The sequence below is a fragment of the Bos mutus genome, chromosome 17, assembly GCF_027580195.1.
Source record: "Bos mutus isolate GX-2022 chromosome 17, NWIPB_WYAK_1.1, whole genome shotgun sequence".
NCBI lineage: Eukaryota > Metazoa > Chordata > Mammalia > Artiodactyla > Bovidae > Bos > Bos mutus.
The window spans coordinates 66,301,822-66,321,591 of NC_091633.1; the positions used below are offsets into that span (position 1 = coordinate 66,301,822).

A 19,770-nucleotide genomic window follows, 5' to 3' on the forward strand; every position below is an offset into this window, starting at 1 on the left:
TAAAAGGGATGGTAGCAGTTTTTCCCCCACTGAAAAGAATCTCTGCACAATGATTAGATTGGGGGGTGGGGGATGGGCCTCATTTTAGTTTTCTTCTATTTTGTTCTCTGCTCACAACACAAAATGACTTGATTTCCAGCTCTGTTCCCGTGAAGGACTTTCTCCATAATTTACAAATGATTTTCAAACCTTCTGTCTTTCCTCCCACCGCTCCAAGGCAGAGAACTGAGGTGTCTGCCCCTGTGCACGCAGTCCCACCTGCTGCTTTCTGATACAGAGGTCTCCTTACAGAGCAGAGCTCGGGGACCCTGTGAGAGCGCCCCTGTCTCGGGAGGTCAACAGTGGCTGAGTCCCCCTTCCACCGGGATGCCATGAGACTCAACTGCAGGGGTGGATCTTCCTCCTAGGAAAAGCTGTAATTTTCCAGTGTTCACCTAATTGCATCTCTTGACTTCAGCTGAAAACTGACAAAATTAACTGGGGGATCACGGATGAACCCGGGCCAACCATTGTCAGGAAGCTCCGCTGGACTGCGGGGGGACAGCAGCAGAGGCGGCCCTCTGCCCAAAGCCACTGCGCCTGCGTGACGACCCCTCCCCGCGGGGATGCCTACCACGTCGGGGTGTGCCTCCAGCGTGGAGCGGCAGAGCTGCTCCAGGGCCTCTGGGTCCTGCAGCAGTTCAAGCTTCTTTTCTGCAACGATCTGTGCTGGGGTCTTGCCTTCATTCCTCCACAGTTCCTCAAACACCTGTTGGGGGAAGGAGGGTGGAGAGAGGAGGGGTCAGTGAGATCCAGCCATGTGCAGACACACCGGGGCCTCTCCACACTGAGCCCAAGACCATGCTGGTGGAGATGGAGATGGCTTATCTGCGCTGGTGGACTCCAAGGGCACAACGGGGAGGGCGGGGAGTGTGAGGTGATTCCTCACAGGTCCCTGCTGACGCGAGTTCCACTGGATGAATTAGCTGACGTGTTGGCTCATAACAGATATCACCTGCAAGGCCTTCTTTTAAGCGTCTCTGCAGCAACCCTTTCCCGGGAAGCAGGCATGGATACTGCCTGCAGCTGGGGCCTGGAAGCTGAATGCCTGGCAATCACGGGCCGCTGCAGCCACTGTGGCTCAAAGTGCAGAGCCGGCCTGAGTTGACCGCCCAGACTCAGCCTTTGCCTGGCACTCAATACAGCAGGGACCCAACAGGCCCCAACATTGGCTGGATCTGCCTGGGCCAAAATAACCAGGATAGAGGCAGTTCAGGGATCACGGCCAAAATACAGCATTCAGAAGGAAACGCAGGACAAGGCTGGGACGATGCTTTTAAATGCAGAGGGGCTGGCTGCTCCCTGAGCATGTGTGTTGGGCTGGATGTGGGGTGAGGACCAAGTGACCCAGGGAAGCGCACCCTTCGCGGGCCTCCAGGAACAATGCTGGGGGGCCGCAGTGTTCTCCACTCCAGAGTTAAGAATGCATCAGCTTATTAACTTTACAAATCAGTCAAGAGCAGCCCAGCCCCAGCCCCCCGGGCTGACACAGTGGGTTCCAGAATCCAGTCCTCTGCTCCTTCCTGTTTAAGACACAGACTGCCCTCCTGGCTTCAGTCAGCAGGGTGGGAGTCTCTGAAGGCGGCCCAGGCCGGACTCTGCGGGCTCCCTGGCCCCCTTGCTGCAGTCATCCTGGCTCTGGGGTTGCCAGCCTCGTGCTGTGGCATAAATCCTCAGCTTTTGCCCGTGTCTGATCTCCACCCTGGAAGCACTGCTACTGCTGCTAAGTCACTTCAGTCGTGTCCGATTCTGTGCGACCCCATAGATGGCAGCCCACCAGGCTCCCCCGTCCCTGGGATTCTCCAGGCAAGAACACCGGAGTGGGTAGCCATTTCTTTCTCCAATGCAGGAAAGTGAAAAGTGAAAGTGAAGTCGCTCAGTTGTGTCCGACTCTTCGCGACCCCATGGACTTGCAGCCAAGCAGGCTCCTCTGTCCATGGAATTTTCCAGGCAAGAGTACTGGAGTGGGGTGCCATTGCCTTCTCCCTGGGAAGCACTATGGAAGCGCAATTGTTTCTGGCCGGGTGTGCAGCTCCCAGGCCTGCTGCTGCAAGACAAACCCATGTCACAAGGGGTTCCTACCAGCAGAGTGGGGAATGCAAGCTGGGGACCCTGAGCACACCCTGCCCACCAGAGCTGGCTCTGACACATGGGGCAGAAACTCAGCCTTCAGTTCCTGCAGGTCAAGCACACATCCTTTTAACTACCACCCGACTGTGTCTTTAGTTTTAAAGGATCTGCAGGGGAAGGACAGGAGAGCACACAGCCCCCTGGCCTGCCCCGCCTGTTTGGGGCTTCCAGGGTCAGAGCGCGGGCAGGGGGGAGACCTGTTCTGGGGGGGCGGAGACAGACAAGACAGAGAGGGTGCCCCTCTGGGCAGAGGTAAGCGTCATCAAAGGTCTTTCTTCCAGACATCAATCCAGGCCTCCAAGAGAAGCAGGTCCACGAAAACATCCAAAGAACTGACCCACCAAAAAGGGAGAAAGAGACATCAAATCATTTGAAAGTTTTACTGCACGACATAATATTTTCTGCATTAAAAGGTTTCTGGTGATTTGTTTAAAAGCAGACCTCTGAGAAGACAAGTGGAAACTGCTTACACGGTGTGCTAAGGAGACAACCCCTGGGGGACAGCGGGCCATGTGCACCTCCTTCAGGCTCGCACGGCGGAAACACGCAGGCATCTGGGGTGCTCGCTCTCGGGGCCTGGCTGGCCAGCAGCCTATACGACACTGAGGGCCGCTGAGTCCCGGAGGCTCGGGACCTTGGTCTGCCAGCCACAGCGGGCTTGTGGCTCTGCAGGTAGGGGTTTGGTGGGCCCTGTCCTTGGCAGGGAGAGGAGACAGGGGTTCTGTCAGAAATGGATCCTGTGAGAGGAGAGCCTAGGCGTTTTTGTCTGCAGCTACCAGAAGTTGCTCAGGGTGATAAATAACCTTTGAGTTTCTGTTCCCCTCCTAACTCTTCTGTGCCCAGGGAGCTAAGCAGATGAGGTCTGTTAAGTCTCAGAAGCACTGTTGGGGCACCTGGGGGGAAGGGGCAGTAGAATGTGTCAGGGATGAAAATAAGGGGTGATGATGGAAGGGAGAGCCAGGAAGCAAAAGATGGATTCATAACAAATTCGACATAAAGTGGGAGTCTTTGGAGTTCAGAATATTCTCAAGGCAGGATGATTCCTTCTGCTTATCTGTCATTCTGAGGGGTCATCCTGAGTCAATTCTTTTTCCCCATCTCCTAGTTATCCAATCCAACTCTGTTATCCAATAACCCGTGGAACCAGAGTCTTTCTACCTCACAGGCTTTCTAAAACCTAAGGCCTCCTTGGATTCCTCTGTTAAATTCAGTAAAAATTAATTGTAACACATTTTTCCACTGTAAAATATAACACATTTTATAGTACACCATAAAAATAAGACACAAAAAGACACTTGATGTAATTAGTCAAAAAGGAAATGCAAATCAAACCCACCCTGAGCTACTGCTTTACACCTACTAGGAAGGATAACTAGTCAGAGAAGGTCAGTTACAACTGCTGGTGGGGACACGGAAGGACTGGAATCATCCCACGCTGCTGACCGGACCGTGACCGACGGGGCGGCCCATCGAAAACGGTCTGGCGGGTCCTCAAGGTGTTAAACATACAATTACCACGTGACCCAGAGATTCCATTCCTGTAGGTATAGCCCCAAGAAATTTGAAGATGTGTACCAATCAAATCCTGAACATGCGTGTTCACAGCAGCATTATTCAAAAGAGCCCCAGTGGGAAACAAGCGTCCACCGAGGTCTGTCCACACAATGGAATACTCTTCAGTCATGAAAAGGCACGAGGGACCTTCCCGGTGGCCCAGTGGCCAAGACTCTGTGCGCCCAAGGGAGGAGGCCTGGGTTCAGTCCCTGGTCAGGGAACTCAGTCCCCCCTGCCACAACTAAAGTTCCCATATGCCACAACTAGGACTTGGCCCACCAGATAAATAAATAAAAATAAACATTTGTCAAAAACCTAAGAAAGGCATGAAGTACAGACACGACGTAGATGGTTTGGAAAACATCATACTAGGTGAAAGCCAGACACCAGAGGTCATACACAGACTGTCAGAGTCCATTCACCGTACATGTCCAGAACAGGAAAATCCAGACAGACAGAGAGCAGATCTGCAGTTGCCTAGAGTGAGGGGTTAATGCAGAGACTGCAGACTGAGCACAGGGTTGGTTTGGGGGTGATGAAAACCTTCTGAAATTAGACAGTGGTGATGGCTATCCATCCTGGTGACTAGACTAAAACCAATGAACTGCACACCTCTTCAAAAATAAAGCTGGACTTCCCTAGCGGTCCAGTGTTGGGAATCTGCTTGCCGGTGCAGGGGCCGTGGGTTCCATCCCTGGGAAGGGAAGATCCCACACGCCGTGGGGCAGCTGACCCTGTGCTCCGCAGCGAGAGCCACATGCAGCGAGGAAGACCCAACACAACCAAGAATAAACAAACAGGACTGAGGAACAGCACACGAAGCCTCTCATTGTCAAAAGTCTTAATTTTTTGACCCACTATCTGCACATCCCATAACCCATCCTTCCAGTGGTCTCTCTGCATGGAAATCTGCCTGGGACGACGTTCACCCAATACTGCTGTTGCTGCTGCTGCTAAGTTGCTTCAGTCGTGTCCGACTCTGTGCGACCCCATAGACGGCAGCCCACCAGGCCTCCCCGTCCCTGGGATTCTCCAGGCAAGCACACTGGAGTGGGGTGCCATTTCCTTCTACCCAATACTAACGGTAGTTAATTCAAGGTGGTAGAACTGGAAAATCTATTTTTCTGCATTACCTAAGTTCTTTATAACGAAAAATACCATTTTTCCCACCAGAAAAATTGGTTATTTTTTAGAAATCGTAAAGTAGAGCAATGTAAAGGCAACCCCCCCAAGGCAAGTGTGTAAGGGAGAGCCCCTTGTGCGACACTGACTGCCTCGCCGATCAGACTTTTATTTTGATTCTGTGGTTGCCTCACAGAAGCCAGGATCCATCCCTACCTCCTTTAAACACACCGGAAGCCAACAGAATCCAAAACTGCCTCTATCTGTATCTGACCCCAGCTGTCAGCAGCCCCTGCAGTCCCCAGCTCTGTCCTTTGAAACTCACAGTCACTGCACCCGGCTTTCCTCACTGGCACAGGCGGAGTGGGAAGGGGAAGGTCTTTTCCTCTTCGCTTTCAAATGCTACAATTCATCTGCTCTTAAATGTATATACAGTTTCTTTCTGCCCTCAGGCCATTTACTCTTTCTGCTCCTGCCGAGCACTGTCATAAACATGTGTATTCCTCCCACATCCAGGCAACCAAAAGCCTGCCCTAAACGTGTCGCGGTTCCTGTACTTGACAGCCTCACTTGGTGGTGGGGAGACAGTCTTTATTAGCTCCTGTCGCTGGTTTCACAGTACAGAGAGGGGTGTATGCTCCATGGTGCCTTGTAATTAGCCCAAAGCAGCAGCTTTTCCAAAGCCTCACTTTGTACCCTGCTACTACTGAGGACGCGTATAAATATTAGATGCAAAAGGCACCATTAAAGTAACATTAAGTTTCTGGCTGAAGCACTTGACAGCTGTGAGATCTGGAGTTGAGACCAGGCAGCCGCCTTGGTGCTCTTTATCCTTCTGGGTGCTTATCTGTAAGCGTTTCTGAGTTCCAGAACGTTGGGCCTACCTGAGACTGTCCGGCGGGGGTGGAGATGAGGCGGAAGGCCTCCTCTGACAGTGAGGCTGTTTTTTTATGGGTCTTCACACATTAGGCATGTGTGTAAACTTTGATCTATGTAGTGGGAAGTGGTGTGTCTGACCTCGCCCTTCTCGCAGGAAGACTGACTTTCAGGGCTAACCATGTGAGCCCTGGTCCCGGGTGGGAGGACGGGAGAGGGGGGACTAGGGCCGGGGAACAGGGGATGCGCACGGTCCAAGCCCCAGGAGCTGCAGGGCCCCACCGCTCATATGAACACGTTTGGGAAATAGTCCAGGCAAAGCCAGACAACTACTCTCTCTGGTTAACGAAGATGAGACGCAAGTTACCTGTGTCGTACACGGGACAGGCTTTATTTCATTTGCTACATAAAGTGTTTCTGCCTCTCAGGATAAAAACGGCACTTAGCAACTTCTCTAAAAATAGCACTCAGAGACTTCCCTGGTGGTCCAGCGTTAAAAGTCCTCCTGCCCAAAGGAATCCATAAACAACATGAAAAGACAACCTTCAGAATGGGAGAAAATAACTGCAAATGAAGCAATGGACAAAGGATTAACCTCCAAAATACAGAGCAGCTCACGTAGCTCAATATCAGAAAACAAACAACCCGATCAAACAATGGGCAGAAGACCGGAACAGACATTTCTCCAAAGAAGACATACAGATGGCTAATCAACACATGAAAAAACGCTCAACATCGTTTATTACTAGAGACTGTAAATCAAAACTAAAACAAGCTATCACCCCACAACAGTGAGAATGGCCACCATCGAAAAATCTACAGACAATAAATGCTGGAGAGGGTGTGGAGAAAAGGGAACCCTCTTGCCAACTGTTGGTAGGAATGCGAACTGATATAGTCACTATGGAGAACAGTATGGAGATTCCTCTAAAAATTAGAAAAAAAACTACCATACGACCCAGCAATCCTACTACTATTATCAGTTCAGTTCAGTTCAGTCGCTCAGTCGTGTCCGACTCTTTGTAACCCCATGAACTGCACCACACCAGGCCTCCCTGTCCAACACCAACTCCCGGAATTTACCCAAACTCATGTCCATTGAGTTGGTGAGCAATCCAACCATCTCATCCTCTGTGGTCCCCTTCTCCTCCTGCCCTTAATCTTTCCCAGCATCAGGGTCTTTTCTAATGAGTCAGTTCTTCGCATCAGGTGGCCAAAGTATTGGAGTTTCAGCTTTAGCATCAATCCTTCCAATGAACACCCAGGACTGATCTCCTCTAGGATGGACTGGTTGGATCTCCTTGCAGAAGGGACTCTCAAGAGTCTTCTCCAACACTGTAGTTCAAAAGCATCAATTCTTCAGCGCTCAGCTTTCTTTATAGTCCAACTCTCACATCCATACATGGAAACTAGAAAAACCATCGCCTTGACTAATGGACCTTTGATGGCAAAGTAATGTCTCTGCTTTTGAATATGCTGTCTAGGTTGGTCATAACTTTCCTTCCAAGGTGTAAGCGTCTTTTAATTTCATGGTTGCAGTCACCATCTGCAGTGATTTTGGAGCCCCCCAAAAATAGAGTCTGACACTGTTTCCACTGTTTCCCCATCTATTTCCCATGAAGTGATGGGACCAGATGCCAGGATCTTTGTTTTCTGAATATTGAGCTTTAAGCCAACTTTTTCACTCTCCTCTTTCACCTTCACAAGAGGCTCTTTAGTCCTTCTTCACTTCCTACCATAATGGTGGTGTCATCTGCATATCTGAGGTTACTGATATTTCTCCCAGCAATCTTGATTCCAGTTTGTGCTTCTTCCCAGCGTTTCTCGTGATGTCCAGCGTTTCTCATGATGTCCTCTGCATATAAGTTAAATAAGCAGGGTGACAATATATAGCCTTGTTGTACTCCTTTTCCTATTTGGAACCAATCTGTTGTTCCATGTCCAGTTCTAACTGTTGCTTCCTGACCTGCATACAGATTTCTCAAGAGGCAGGTCAGGTGGTCTGGTATTCCCATCTCTCTAAGAATTTTCCACACTTTGTTGTGATCCACACAGTCAAAGGCTTTGGCATAGTCAATAAAGCAGAAATAGATGTTTTTCTGGAACTCTCTTGCTTTTTCCATGATCCAGCAGATGTTGGCACTTTGACCTCTGGTTCCTCTGCCTTTTCTAAATCCAGCTTGAACATCTGGAAGTTCACAGTTCATATATTGTTGAAGCCTAGCTTGGAGAATTTTGAGCATTACTTTACTGGCCTGTGAGATGAGTGCAATTGTATGGTAGTTTGAACATTCTTTGGCATTGCCTTTCTTTGGGATTTCCCTGGTGGCTCAGACAGTAAAGTGTCTGCCTACAATGCAAGAGACTCAGGTTCGATCCCTGGGTTGGGACGATCCTCTGGAGAAGGAAATGGCAACCCACTCCAGTACTCTTGCCTGGAAAATCCCATGGATGGAGGAGCATGGTAGGCTCTGTGGACTCTGTCCACAGAGCCGGACACGATTAAGTGACTTCACTTTCACTTTCTTTGGGATTGGCATGAAAACTGACTTTTTCCAGTCCTGTGGCCACTGCTGAGCTTTCCAAATTTGCTGGCATATTGAGTGCAGCACTTTCACAGCATCATCTTTCAGGATTTGGAGTAGCTCAACTGGACTTCCATCACCTCCACTAGCTTTGTTCGTAGTGATGCTTTCTAAGGCCCACTTGACTTTACATTCCAGGATGTCTGGGTCTAGGTAAGTGATTACACCATCATGATTATCTGGGTTGTGAAGATCTTTTTTGTACAGTTCTGTGTATTCTTGTCACCTCTTCTTAATATCTTCTGCTTCTGTTAGGTCCATACCATTTCTGTCCTTTATGGAGCCCATCTATGCATGAAATGTTCCCTTGGTATCTCTAATTTTCTTGAAAAGATCTCTAGTCTTTCCCATTCTATTGTTTTCCTCTATTTTGTTGTATTGATCGCTGAGGAAGGCTTTCTTATCTCTCCTTGCTATTCTTTGGAACTCTGCATTCAGATGCTTATATCTTTCCTTTTCTCCTTTGCTTTTGGCTTCTCTTCTTTTCTCAGCAATTTGTAAGGGCTCCTCAGACAGCCATTTTGCTTTTTTGCATTTATTTTTCTTGGGGATGGTCTTGATCCCTGTCTCTTGTACAATGTCACGAACCTCCATCCATAGTTTATCAGGCACTCTGTCTATCAGATCTAGTCCCTTAAATCTAGTTCTGACTTTCACTGTATGATCATAAGGGATTTGATTTAGGTCATACCTGAATGGTCTAGTGGTTTTCCCTACTTTCTTCAATTTAAGTCTAAATTTGGCAGTAAGGATTTCATGGTCTGAGCCACAGTCAGCTCCTGGTCTTGTTTTTGCTGACTGTATAGAGCTTCTCCATCTTTGGCTGCAAAGAATATAATCAATCTGATTTCAGTGTTGACCATCTGGTGATGTCCATGTGTAGAATCTTCTCTTGTGTTGTTGGAAGAGGGTGTTTGCTATGACCTGGCAAAACTCTATTATTAGCCTTTGCCCTGCTTCATTCTGTACTCCAAAGCCAAATTTGCCTGTTATTCCAGGTGTATCTTGACTTCCTACTTTTGCATTCCAGTCCCCTATCATGAAAAGGACAATTTTTTGGGGTGTTTGTTCTAAAAGGTCTTGTAGGTCTTCGTAGAACCATTCAACTTCAGCTTCTTCAGCGTTACTGGTCAGGGCATAGACTTGTATTACTGTAATATTGAATGGTTTGTCTTGGAAACGAACAGAGATCATTCTGTAGTTTTGAGATTACATCCAAGTACTGCATTTCGGACTTTGTTGACTGTGATGGCTACTCCATTTCTTCTAAGGAATTCCTGCCTACAGTAGTAGATATAGTGGTCACCTGAGTTAAATTCAGCCATTTCAGTCCATTTTAGTTTGCTGATACCTAGAATGTCTACATTCACCTTTGCCATCTCTTGTTTCACCGCTTCCAATTTGCCTTGATTCATGAACCTAACATTCCAGGTTCCTATGCAATATTGCTCTTTACAGCATCGGACCTTGCTTCTATCACCAGTCACATCCACAATGGGGTATTATTTTTGCTTTGGCTCCATCCCTTCATTCTTTCTGGAGTTATTTCTCTGCTGATCTCCAGTAGCATATTGGGCACCTACTGACCTGGGGAGTTCATCTTTCAGTGTCCTATCTTTTTGCCTTTTCGTACTGTACTACTAGTATATACTCTGAGAAAACCACAATTCTAAAAAACACAGGTACCCCAATGTTCACTGCAGCACAGTTTACAACAGACAGGACATGGAAACATCGCAGATGCTAGATGCGCATTGACAGATGAATCGATTAAAGAAGGTGTGTACATATACACAACGGAATGTTACTCAGCTATAAAAAGGAACGAATGTGAGTTAGTTCTAATAAGGTAGATAACTGTAGAGCCCATTATGTACAGTGAAGTAAGTCAGAAAGAGAAAAACAAATACTGTATACTAAGGCATACATATGAAATCTAGAAAGATGGTGCTGATGAGCCTATCTGGAGGCAGCAGAGGAGACACAGAGGTACAGAACAGGCTTGTGGACACAGTGAGGGCAGCAGGGGGGGGTAATCCGACGGAAGAGCACTGGGAGACATACGTCACCATGCGGAGAACAAACAGCCAGTGGGAATGTGCTCTACGATGCAAGGAAACCAAACCGGTGCTCTAGAGGTGCTCTAGACAACCTAGAGGTGGGATGGGGGGGGTGGTTCAAGAGGGAGGGGACATATGTATACCTACGGCTGATCTATGCTGATGTATGGCAGAAACCAACACGGTACTGTAAAACAATTATCCCTCAATTCAAAAGAAAGAGATTGAACGGAAGAGAGCCCGCCTGCTAATGCAGGGGACACAGGCCCATCCCCTGGTGTGGAAAGATCCCACATGCCGTGGGCACCTAAGCCTGCGGGCCCCAACTACTGAAACTGCCCAGAGCCGGGGCTCTGACACGAAGAGGCGCCCTGCTCGCTGCAGCTGGAGACCCAGCACAGCCAAAATAATACACAAAAGTCAACAGAAAGAGTGCTGAGGACATTACCTCTAAAAACAGAGCAACAAACGAAGAAACAAAAGCCACCCCTCCCCCAGCACTTGGAGGCGTTTATTACAAGACTCCCACGATGAAATTCACTCAGTGCGGAGCTCCCGTAACACCGGTACTGGGCCGGCAGGGTGGCTGGACTCAAGAGGTGTGGACTTACCTGCTTGGCTGCAGGCGCAGAGATGGCCTTCCTGTCCAGCAGGTCCAGCAGCTCAGCCAGGGCGGAGGGCGTGACAGGACTGGCACCCCCAAAGGAGAAAAGAAAACACATCACTTCCCTTTGTCAGCATACGCGTTCACGGTTATTCAAGATCAAAGCACGTGACTCTGCAGGCTTGAACACGTACCTCCCCACCCAGGAATGACAGTAACAGGCCAACCGGGCCCCGTGTTATTTATTATTTTGTATTTCAGGCTAGAACACGTTTTTGTGACTAGTGTTGTTTTTCTTTATTTTACTACCCAACAGTAACCGCTGTTTGGCAGAAGTTGTAGCAACAGACAACTGCTCAGTTTAATTAGTCAAGAAAAGGAGGTGGCTGCAAAATTCACGAACCATGGTGAGAAGACAAAAAAGAAAAAAAAACAGTAATTAAATATTTTCGACTGAAAGATCAGCCTAAAAAATTACTTCAAACAAAACAGCTAACAAAGCTGGTTTTTGGAGTCTTTTTGTGCAAATATAAATTCTTTTTTCACTGTAAGAGTTTTCCTTTCGGGGTGCAGTGACTGCCAGCGACACCATCCGGCGTCCACATAGGCACCCACACACACTGCTCCTGCAGGCCCTCAAGAGCTTTCTGGACACACCAGGGTCCAGAAGTCATTATATCTACACTTCCAGGAAGTGACTTATTTCCAAGGAGCCCATGATGTAAAAGGCCAACTGGACATGTGAAGTGTCATCAATTCATATTTAGAGGTGGGGGGAGGTGAGTGCCTCGGTTAGTGGAAATATTGAATTACAGACTATTTTAAAACACATGGTCTTGCTACGTTTAAACACACACAGCAACTAGGCTAATGAAACGCTGTTTGTCTGAGGTCACAAGGGCACCAGTTTTAAATAGACTGAAATGCCTTATAAATAGCACATTACTGTGAGTGCATAAACAAAAGCTTCTCGAGTACTTAGAGAGACTCGATAACACCTTCTGTCTAAGTCTCAGCTCCCATCACTCGATGTTAATTTCTTTGTTATGCTCTTGGATATTTCCTGGGACTCCAGGCCAACCGAGCACAAGTTCACCAGGTCCAGCTCAGGTACCATGAGACCCCACAGCATCGTTGACACTAGACACGGAGACCCCCACTGTTCTGCCAGTGTCCGCTTATTCCAAAGAAAGGAGAAGAGAAAACTCCTAGCAGATGTGTGGCTTGGAGGGAGTCTGGTACCGGGAGCAGCTGTAACCCCCTAAGCAGATCTCAGCGGGATGAGGGGGAGAGGGCTGGGAGAGCAACAGTTACCTCTTCTCTAACCTCCCACCCTTACTGACAAGTAAGAAAGAATCAGGTTGCTTTAAAAATTCGGGTTTCTTGGATGTTCCACCATCCTAGTCGACATAAAGGCCAATTATTGTGTAGACCATAATAAGCACTGAGGCTGAACTAGATTTCTCAAGCCTTCAACAGAAAGGGTGCCCATTCCCACGTGAGCTGGTGATAAAGGATGTGGGGATGGCGGAGGACAGAAATAGAACAAGCATAACTTAAAATACTTCGCCTTTCATCCAATGACCTTAATTCACAATAAAATATCTCCACTGACTTGGGATTTCTCAGTCACCCTTTTATACCCACAGTAGGTCAACACTGTCTGTGTCTTGGGACTCCTTCCCCGACAAGGAGGGCTGGGACACTGTGTCAATTCATTCCAGCTGTGCCAGGGCTAACCTCCAGAAAGACGATGGCGAAGATTGGGACCTGTCCCCCTAATCCTCAAAGGCCCCCTCCTCAGTTACATAAATAAGCCATCGGACTTGGAACATAATGGCAGAAGCACACGCTACTGAGTGGCTGCTGTCAGAGCGTGCTGGTTTCTGGGCCACGAGTGCGTCTCCGCTGAAGGTAACTCTAACGTGAAAGACAGAAGCCGTGTGTGCTAGTCTCCCACCCCCAGCCCAGCCCACCTACGAGGTGGAGGGGAGAGGCATCTTGAGCCTTCCAAATTCACCTGGTCCCTTAGATCTCTTCCGGGATCACAACTCCATCTGTAGCATGGATCCTGGAAGCAGACACCCCAACACAGCCACAGCCACCGTGGCTCCTGTGAAATGCGCTGCCCATCGCTATCCACAGGCTCATTTCAGGCCCAAGCCTGTGAGACACAGAGGCTCGTGGAGGAAGACAGGGAGGTCTGGACCCCCAGGCACTGCTCAGCAGTCCTGCTCATCTCGCTGATTCCCAGCACCCTGCCTGGGGTGCCCCCAGCTGAGTGTCTGTTCTAGAGTCTCCTTTCTATGCGCCTTCTCAGCACGCACCCCAACCTCCCACATCATCAGGCCCCCAGCTGATGGAAGGCCCGGAATCTTCTAGGGTGCCCTCTGCCTCCTCTTCCACCTACCTGACCCTGTCACTTGGCGCTCCGACAAATCCTCCTCGGATGCCAGGCTCCTGTCTCCTGCGGCTTTGCTCCCACGCCTTCACGAGCGCTCAGATCTTCTCTATCTTAAACGCCTCCAAGTCATCTTGCCGTCACGCGCTCTGCCTGGCTTCTTACCTTATTTCTTACCAATACAGAGTATCAGCGGTTACTGTCTGCCTCCTGAGCACATGTCATCTGGATGCTGACTCTATCCTTCTTAAAAAGTCACCTCCCCTCACCTGTTACCAAACACAACAGCTTCTCCGCACTGCTGCACCCTGCCCCTGGACACCTTCAAGTCCTGGGAAAGCCCCTTCTCCTGGGGCCTCCATTCTCCAGCGAGGAGTGGCCAGGGCTCGTTTCTGCATCCTCTGCCTTCACCTGAGTCTGGCAAAGGAGGAGAGCATGTCTGTCTCCAGGGTGGCCACTGCTTTCAGGGCAATGGTCTCCTGCCAACATGGTCAGCTACCTCTCAGGGGTCCCGTCTCCCCACACAACACATCTAAGCCAGGGCTCAGGAAACTTCTTCCAGAAAGAGCCGGGGACCAAATATTTAAGGCTCTGTGGGACACACCGGGTCTCTGTCACATACGCTTCTGGTTTGGTTTCTGTGAGAGATGGCAAGCATCCTCAGCTCACAGGCTGTACACAGACAGGCTCCCGCCTCCTGCATCCCCTTCTTGGACGTGGCCCCGCACATCACACTGTGGGACTAACCCTCCCGCCGGCGTCAGTCCCTCCTCGGCTCTAAAGCCTTCGCTGGTTTCCCAGGGTCTCGGGGGCTGCTGCCTGCAGCTGACCTGCAGGTTCAGGGCCTCAGCTGGAGTGAACAACTGGAGAGTTACACTGGCCTCATCCTACCAGGGAATGCTGCATCAGGGGACCAGTAACGTCCACCTTCGTAACTAAATCAAACCTGGTATTAATGGAGTTATCATCCAACAGAGCTATATACTCAAAATAACGTAAGGGCCAAGTTCAACAAGCACTTCTCTGGTGGCTCAGACAGTAAGGAATCTGCCTGCAATGCAGGAGGCCATGCTTCTATTCTTGGGTTGGGAAGATATCTTGGAGAAGGGCATGGCAACCCACTCCAGTCTTCCTGCCTGGAGAATTCCATGGACAAAGGAGCCTGGTGGGCTACAGTCTATGGGGTCGCAAAGTGTTAGACATGACGGAGCAACTTTCACTTTCTTTTCGGGCTTCCCTGGTGGCTCAGATGGTAAACAATCTGCCTGTAATGCGGGAGACCTGGTTTCCACCCCTGGGTTGGGAAGATCCCCTGGAGAAGGGAATGGCTATCCACTCCATATTCTTGCCTGAAAAATCCCATAGATAGAGAAGCCTGGTGGGTTACAGTCCATGGGCTTACAAAGAGTCAGACATGACTAAGTGACTAATACTTTTCTGGTTGGATCCTTTAAACACCAGTCTTCTGAGAGGTCTTTAAAATGAATGCTCTTTTGCAAAATGAGTTCCAGCCAGCATGATCTCTGGTATCCCCTGCCTGGCATCATCATGAGACCGTTGCCAGCTTTGCAGCTATTGCTCTTCCAGGCTTTGGAAACGCTAGTCCAGCTGCTGAGGTTGCTCACTGGTTAATGTCTGCTCCAAGCTCCTGTTCTACCTAAACCGCAAGACAGAGCTTGCTGCGCTTCATCCTTACTTGACTTTGGAACAACCAAATATGCTTTTATTTAGAGTTAGGATCCCTTGGGGTTCTTAAGTCTGTAATGCTTCCAAATTGTTTGGATAAATACCTGGGGCTCCAGGTTCCCTCAACAGGTTTTTATCAACCTCAGCTCCTGCAATGGTTGTTAGCAAACCCCTCATTTCCCATATCAACATATAAAGAAACTGATCTGAAAGTCAGGGGACGGGCTGAGCATCGGTGCACGTTACTTCTTGGGGCCTGGGTTTCCTTCTCCACTAAACGTGAAGGAGCCGAACCAGAAAGTAGCTAAGGGCTCTGCCGAGACTGAGACTCAGGGACACTAGTAGTCAGCCAACAACACAGAATGCCTTATTCAAGGCTAAGAGTTAGATCTCCTCCAACAGCTCAGAGCACACCTTCCTGGAGCCTCTTGGGCAAACGTGGTCTCACCCTCTCTGCTCCCACCACTTTGCTTGTGCTTCTAAGCAGGAAGCACCCCGTCCGCCTTGAACTACAGCACTGCTGTGCAAGGCCATCCTCCCCAGGACACAGAGCTCCCCCAGGGCTGGGCCCTGCTCCTCTCTCCACAGCTGGCACTTCACGGCTCAGCTCCCGTGACCTTGCACCCCTCCGTGCGCTGGCTGAGCCCCAATCACACAGCCAGCTGGCGTTTCCTGCCGTTTTCCGCCCTCTGTTCCTCTTGGCTATGCTCCCCGTGGTCCCCAAAGCTGCTGGCTCTCATGCCCGGTTTGGTACTTGAGGGGGTTGGTATTTGACACGGCAGCATGAAAGCGAAGGAAGCCAATGCTGAGGGCTTGTGGGCACCGCGCCTCCTCCTCTCCAGAACCCTGGGAGGCACTGAGGGCGACTCACCGAGGTCACAGCTGGCATGGGGCCACGTGGCCTTGCTGGTGCTGCGCACACACACTGCAAGCCAGAGGCTGAATGCGCATGGGGCAACTTCTCTGAACATACAACTGTTCTGACTCGTGTATCAGTACACACCTGTCTCCCCTCCTCTGCTCCCGCAACCCACGGCTGTGAGTGCTCCCTCGGCAATGACACCCACCCAGATGGACTCTGCTTCCCTCCGGGGTCCTGCTGGGTCCCTGCCACCCACCTGTGTGTCCCTGATGAGTCCCCGCACTGCTCCTTCTCTCCCTGTCGACCCTTTTCTTTCCTCCTCTGACACCCGCGCTCCTGGTTCTCCCCTTCTCGCCTGCCCACACTCCACGGGTAAAGTCCAGGCCGCCTCAGGCCACTTCCGCGGCCATGGTCAGGCCGTGTCCTCCCTGACAGCTTTCCTCTGCTCCAGCGGCTTCCAGTTCCATCTACATGCTCCACGTCCACGATCCACTTATTCCAGACTGTGCACGGCCTTCCCCAAGGTGCTGCACCGGGGACCCCCTTGAGCCGTCTATGCACGCTGGCCCCCACGCCCGGGCACCCTGACTGCTGGGCGTGGGGTCTGGCCCCAGTCACCCCCAACTCGGGCCAGCTCGGCTGTCCCTCCCCCTTCTCAGGGGGTGTCCTGCCCCTTCCTCTTGGCCACTCCCACTGCTTCCCCAGGGCCTGGCCTCTGAGGGAGCCTCGTCCCCACTCCTGAGGGTGATGCCCTGGGCTTGGTCCCTTTTTGTGTATTCACGGGTGGCCGGGCACAGCTGTGGTGCAGCAGGATCACACTGAGCCGACTGCTTTCTTACAGTCGAGACCAACTCTTCATTGTTTTCATCTCAGGCCCCCAGCCCAGCACAGCACACAGGCCAGGGTGGGTGGTCAGAGACCCGAACACACCAACAAGCTTTCAGATGTGCAGGTGAAGGCGGACAGCCCTGACATTCACGTGGAAGGTCTGTGTCTCGTCAGCAGGTCGGGGCATGGGGGGCGGGGAAGGACAGAACCCCGGCCCTGAACTCTATCAGCTGCTTCTGGACACAGAGATCATGACAAAAGAAAATGCCCTCCCCAGGCCCCACTCACCTCTCACTGACGGCAAGGTTCTGTTGCTTTAAGAAGCCCAGAAAAGTGTTGAGGACCCAACTAGTCACTTTTTTGGGCTCTGCCCTAGTTTCTTTGATCACATTTTGGAAGAACTCCAGTAGGCCAACTTCATTCTGTCAAGGAAGAAAAAAATAAAATGATATAAAACCTCCCCCAAATGGAAGATCAGCATTCTGAAACTGCCACCCTCTGCCGCTTCTGAGACGTCTCCTGGTACTTCCCAAACACGGAGGTGTCAGCAGAGAATTCTGACAAAGCGCTTTAAGCAGACAGCAAGGGCGCTGCTCCTACGGCTGCCACCCTGCCTTTACCCAGCACCAGCAAAGGACGCCTAGGCTCTGCGGTCCACGGCAGCGAAATCCACTGCCCCAGACCTGCTGCCCTCGCCGTGTCGGCCGCGTGCGCCACAGCCTTCATCCTGGAGCAGTATGTCCGGCCAGAGTTTACTGTCCTCTTTCCAGGCCCGTCTCCTCTCGAAAGTCCTAGCAACTGCTGGAATAAGAAGGTAAGAAAAGAAGCAGACCGAAAAGGAACAGAAAGGATATTCTACTTCTGAAAAGTCAAAAGTGGATTGTAACTGCATTCCTCTGCGTATCCTCTCCAGCAGAAGTGACGGAAGTGATTTTCAACATGTTCTCGAACTGAGAAAGGACATGGGCATGTGACCCACTTAGACCATGCGACTGGCCGGGCCAGGCCTGGCTGACCCCAGCTCTCGCCGTGCTCCAGGAAAATGACCGTGGCTTGGCTCATCACGGACACGTGTTGGCAGAGGCCCCTCCCACTCGGAACCACCAGTTCTGCGAGCCAAGGGCCACGCCACCCTCTCTCTCTGTGACCAGAGCTATGTCAGTGCCAGATCACGGCAGCCGCCTAGTCAGCATCAGTGGATGAATCAACGTCTCCCGCTGCCTTGTATTAAAAAAAAACAAAAACCACACACGAATGTTCATCCTTTCTCATGCCACGCTCACCTTTAAATATTGGAAGTGCTACAGTTTATTTACTTGGCTGCTAGGTCTTAGCTGTGGCACGAGGGCTCTCTGCTGCAGCATGTGGGGTCCAGCTCCCCAGCTAGTGAGCGAACCCAGGCCCCCTGCACTGGGAGCCCGGAGTCTCAGCCGCAGGACCACCAGGGGAAGTGCCATGGAATTGCTACAGTGACGCCTAAGATGAGCCCCCGAGTCACTCATCGAGTTGTACACCAAGGCTAACTATCCGCCCCGATGGGTCTGGCAGAACCGGGAAATCCAGCTAAGCCTACCTCTTATTTTTCAATAAGGAAAATAAAAACATCTTCTACACACATCTGGGAGACTGAAGTTTCCAAATGCAGAGGAAACACAATTTAAGTAGCAAGTTTCCCCTACCTGCTGAAATTCAAATCAAACCACACTTTTGAAATATCCTTTTTTAACTTTATATGGCAGGTAAGGCTTTCACCCTTGTCCCTTTCAGACAGCCTTCATTAATCAAAAGAACGTTCTAGAAAAATACAATACTGGGAAGAAGCAAGACACACTAGCAAAAGTACTCTCAATGTTTTGCTATTGTAGCTGCTATAATATACACTCAGGCACACAGTGGCTAAAATAGAAAATCCATAAAAAAAAAACAACACACACCACTACGTGCCCTTCATAACAGATGCATTCTCTGGTGACAAGCCTACTGAATGATCCCATAATCATCTCCTGAATCTCTTTTCAAGCCAATGCTATTATTCTGCTCATGCTAAACCAGGGCAAAGGCCACCCTGGCAGCCAAAGTTTGACTACAGATGAAGGCAAATCCAGACAGCGTGAAGAGAAAAGTTCTGCTTAACTTATGGAAAAGTATTCAAACTTCCACAACGGCACACAGACCACTGGGGAGGGAGGAAACCACTATCTGGCCCCAATCAGACAAGCAGGATTCCCTTTGTTCTAACTCCGACAGGCTGGCCCGCTGGTGAAAAGAGCTGTCAGGAGGAGGACTCTGCTTTGCCAAGGAAAGGTTTTTTCTAAACCCACCCAGAAATATTGCACTTGAACTCACAGGCCTGGCTGAGTTGCTGGGACGTGATGAGTATCTATTTCTCTACCCTTGGGTGGTTTTTTATTGGCTGGATAACACGGCAAGTCAGATTTCTGTTTGTCTTTTCCTGTCAGTGCTGTGAAGCAGTGTCTCGGAACTGGAGCAGGGCTTCACTGGGGATGTGTGGGTTCAGTTCACGATCTGCAGGCAATGGGAAAGGCTGCAACCGTGGCAGGGTGAGCTGTGGGTGGCGGGGCTGTGGAGGCTGAGCTGCCGCCGCCAGAGTGACGAGTGCATGCAAAGTCACACGTGGGCTGCCCACTTGCGCTCTTTACGGCAGAAGCCCTCTTTTCGGGGGGGGGAAAAAAAGGCACACAGCATTCTAGGTAAGGCCTTGTTTTTCTGTGAGACTGGCAGATGCTAATAAGCTTGGCACCGATCTCAGAAGTCCCTGTGAATGCAGCCATGAAGCCATCTGGTTTTTGCAGGAAAACAGCAGACCAGTAATTCCTTGACATGAAAATCATATTAAGAGCAAAGCAGAAAGGCCAGTGCATTAGGGGCCCCTTAACATCCTTCTCAAAGGCAACAAGCCAGCACGAATCACCTACCCCACATCAGATGGAGCTGAAACCCAGCTGCACAGGGCATCAAGCCTGCCGGCTGCCTGCAGCTGGAACTTCCTTCAGAGAAAGCCC

At 50.2% G+C, this 19,770-nt stretch overlaps 1 protein-coding gene across 2 annotated transcripts in view; it reads right to left on the reverse strand.

Annotated features, from left to right (window-relative positions):
• Positions 1 to 19,770, reverse strand: part of GATB (glutamyl-tRNA amidotransferase subunit B) — a 103,378-nt gene that overhangs the window by 2,167 nt on the left and 81,441 nt on the right. For both annotated transcript variants that reach the window (XM_070386655.1, XM_005910233.3), the window contains 3 exons: positions 17,036 to 17,169; positions 10,978 to 11,056; positions 614 to 748 (listed from right to left, as the gene is read on the reverse strand). In XM_070386655.1, the coding sequence (XP_070242756.1) occupies positions 614 to 748; positions 10,978 to 11,056; positions 17,036 to 17,169 (348 nt within the window). The remainder of the gene's footprint in view (positions 1 to 613; positions 749 to 10,977; positions 11,057 to 17,035; positions 17,170 to 19,770) is intronic.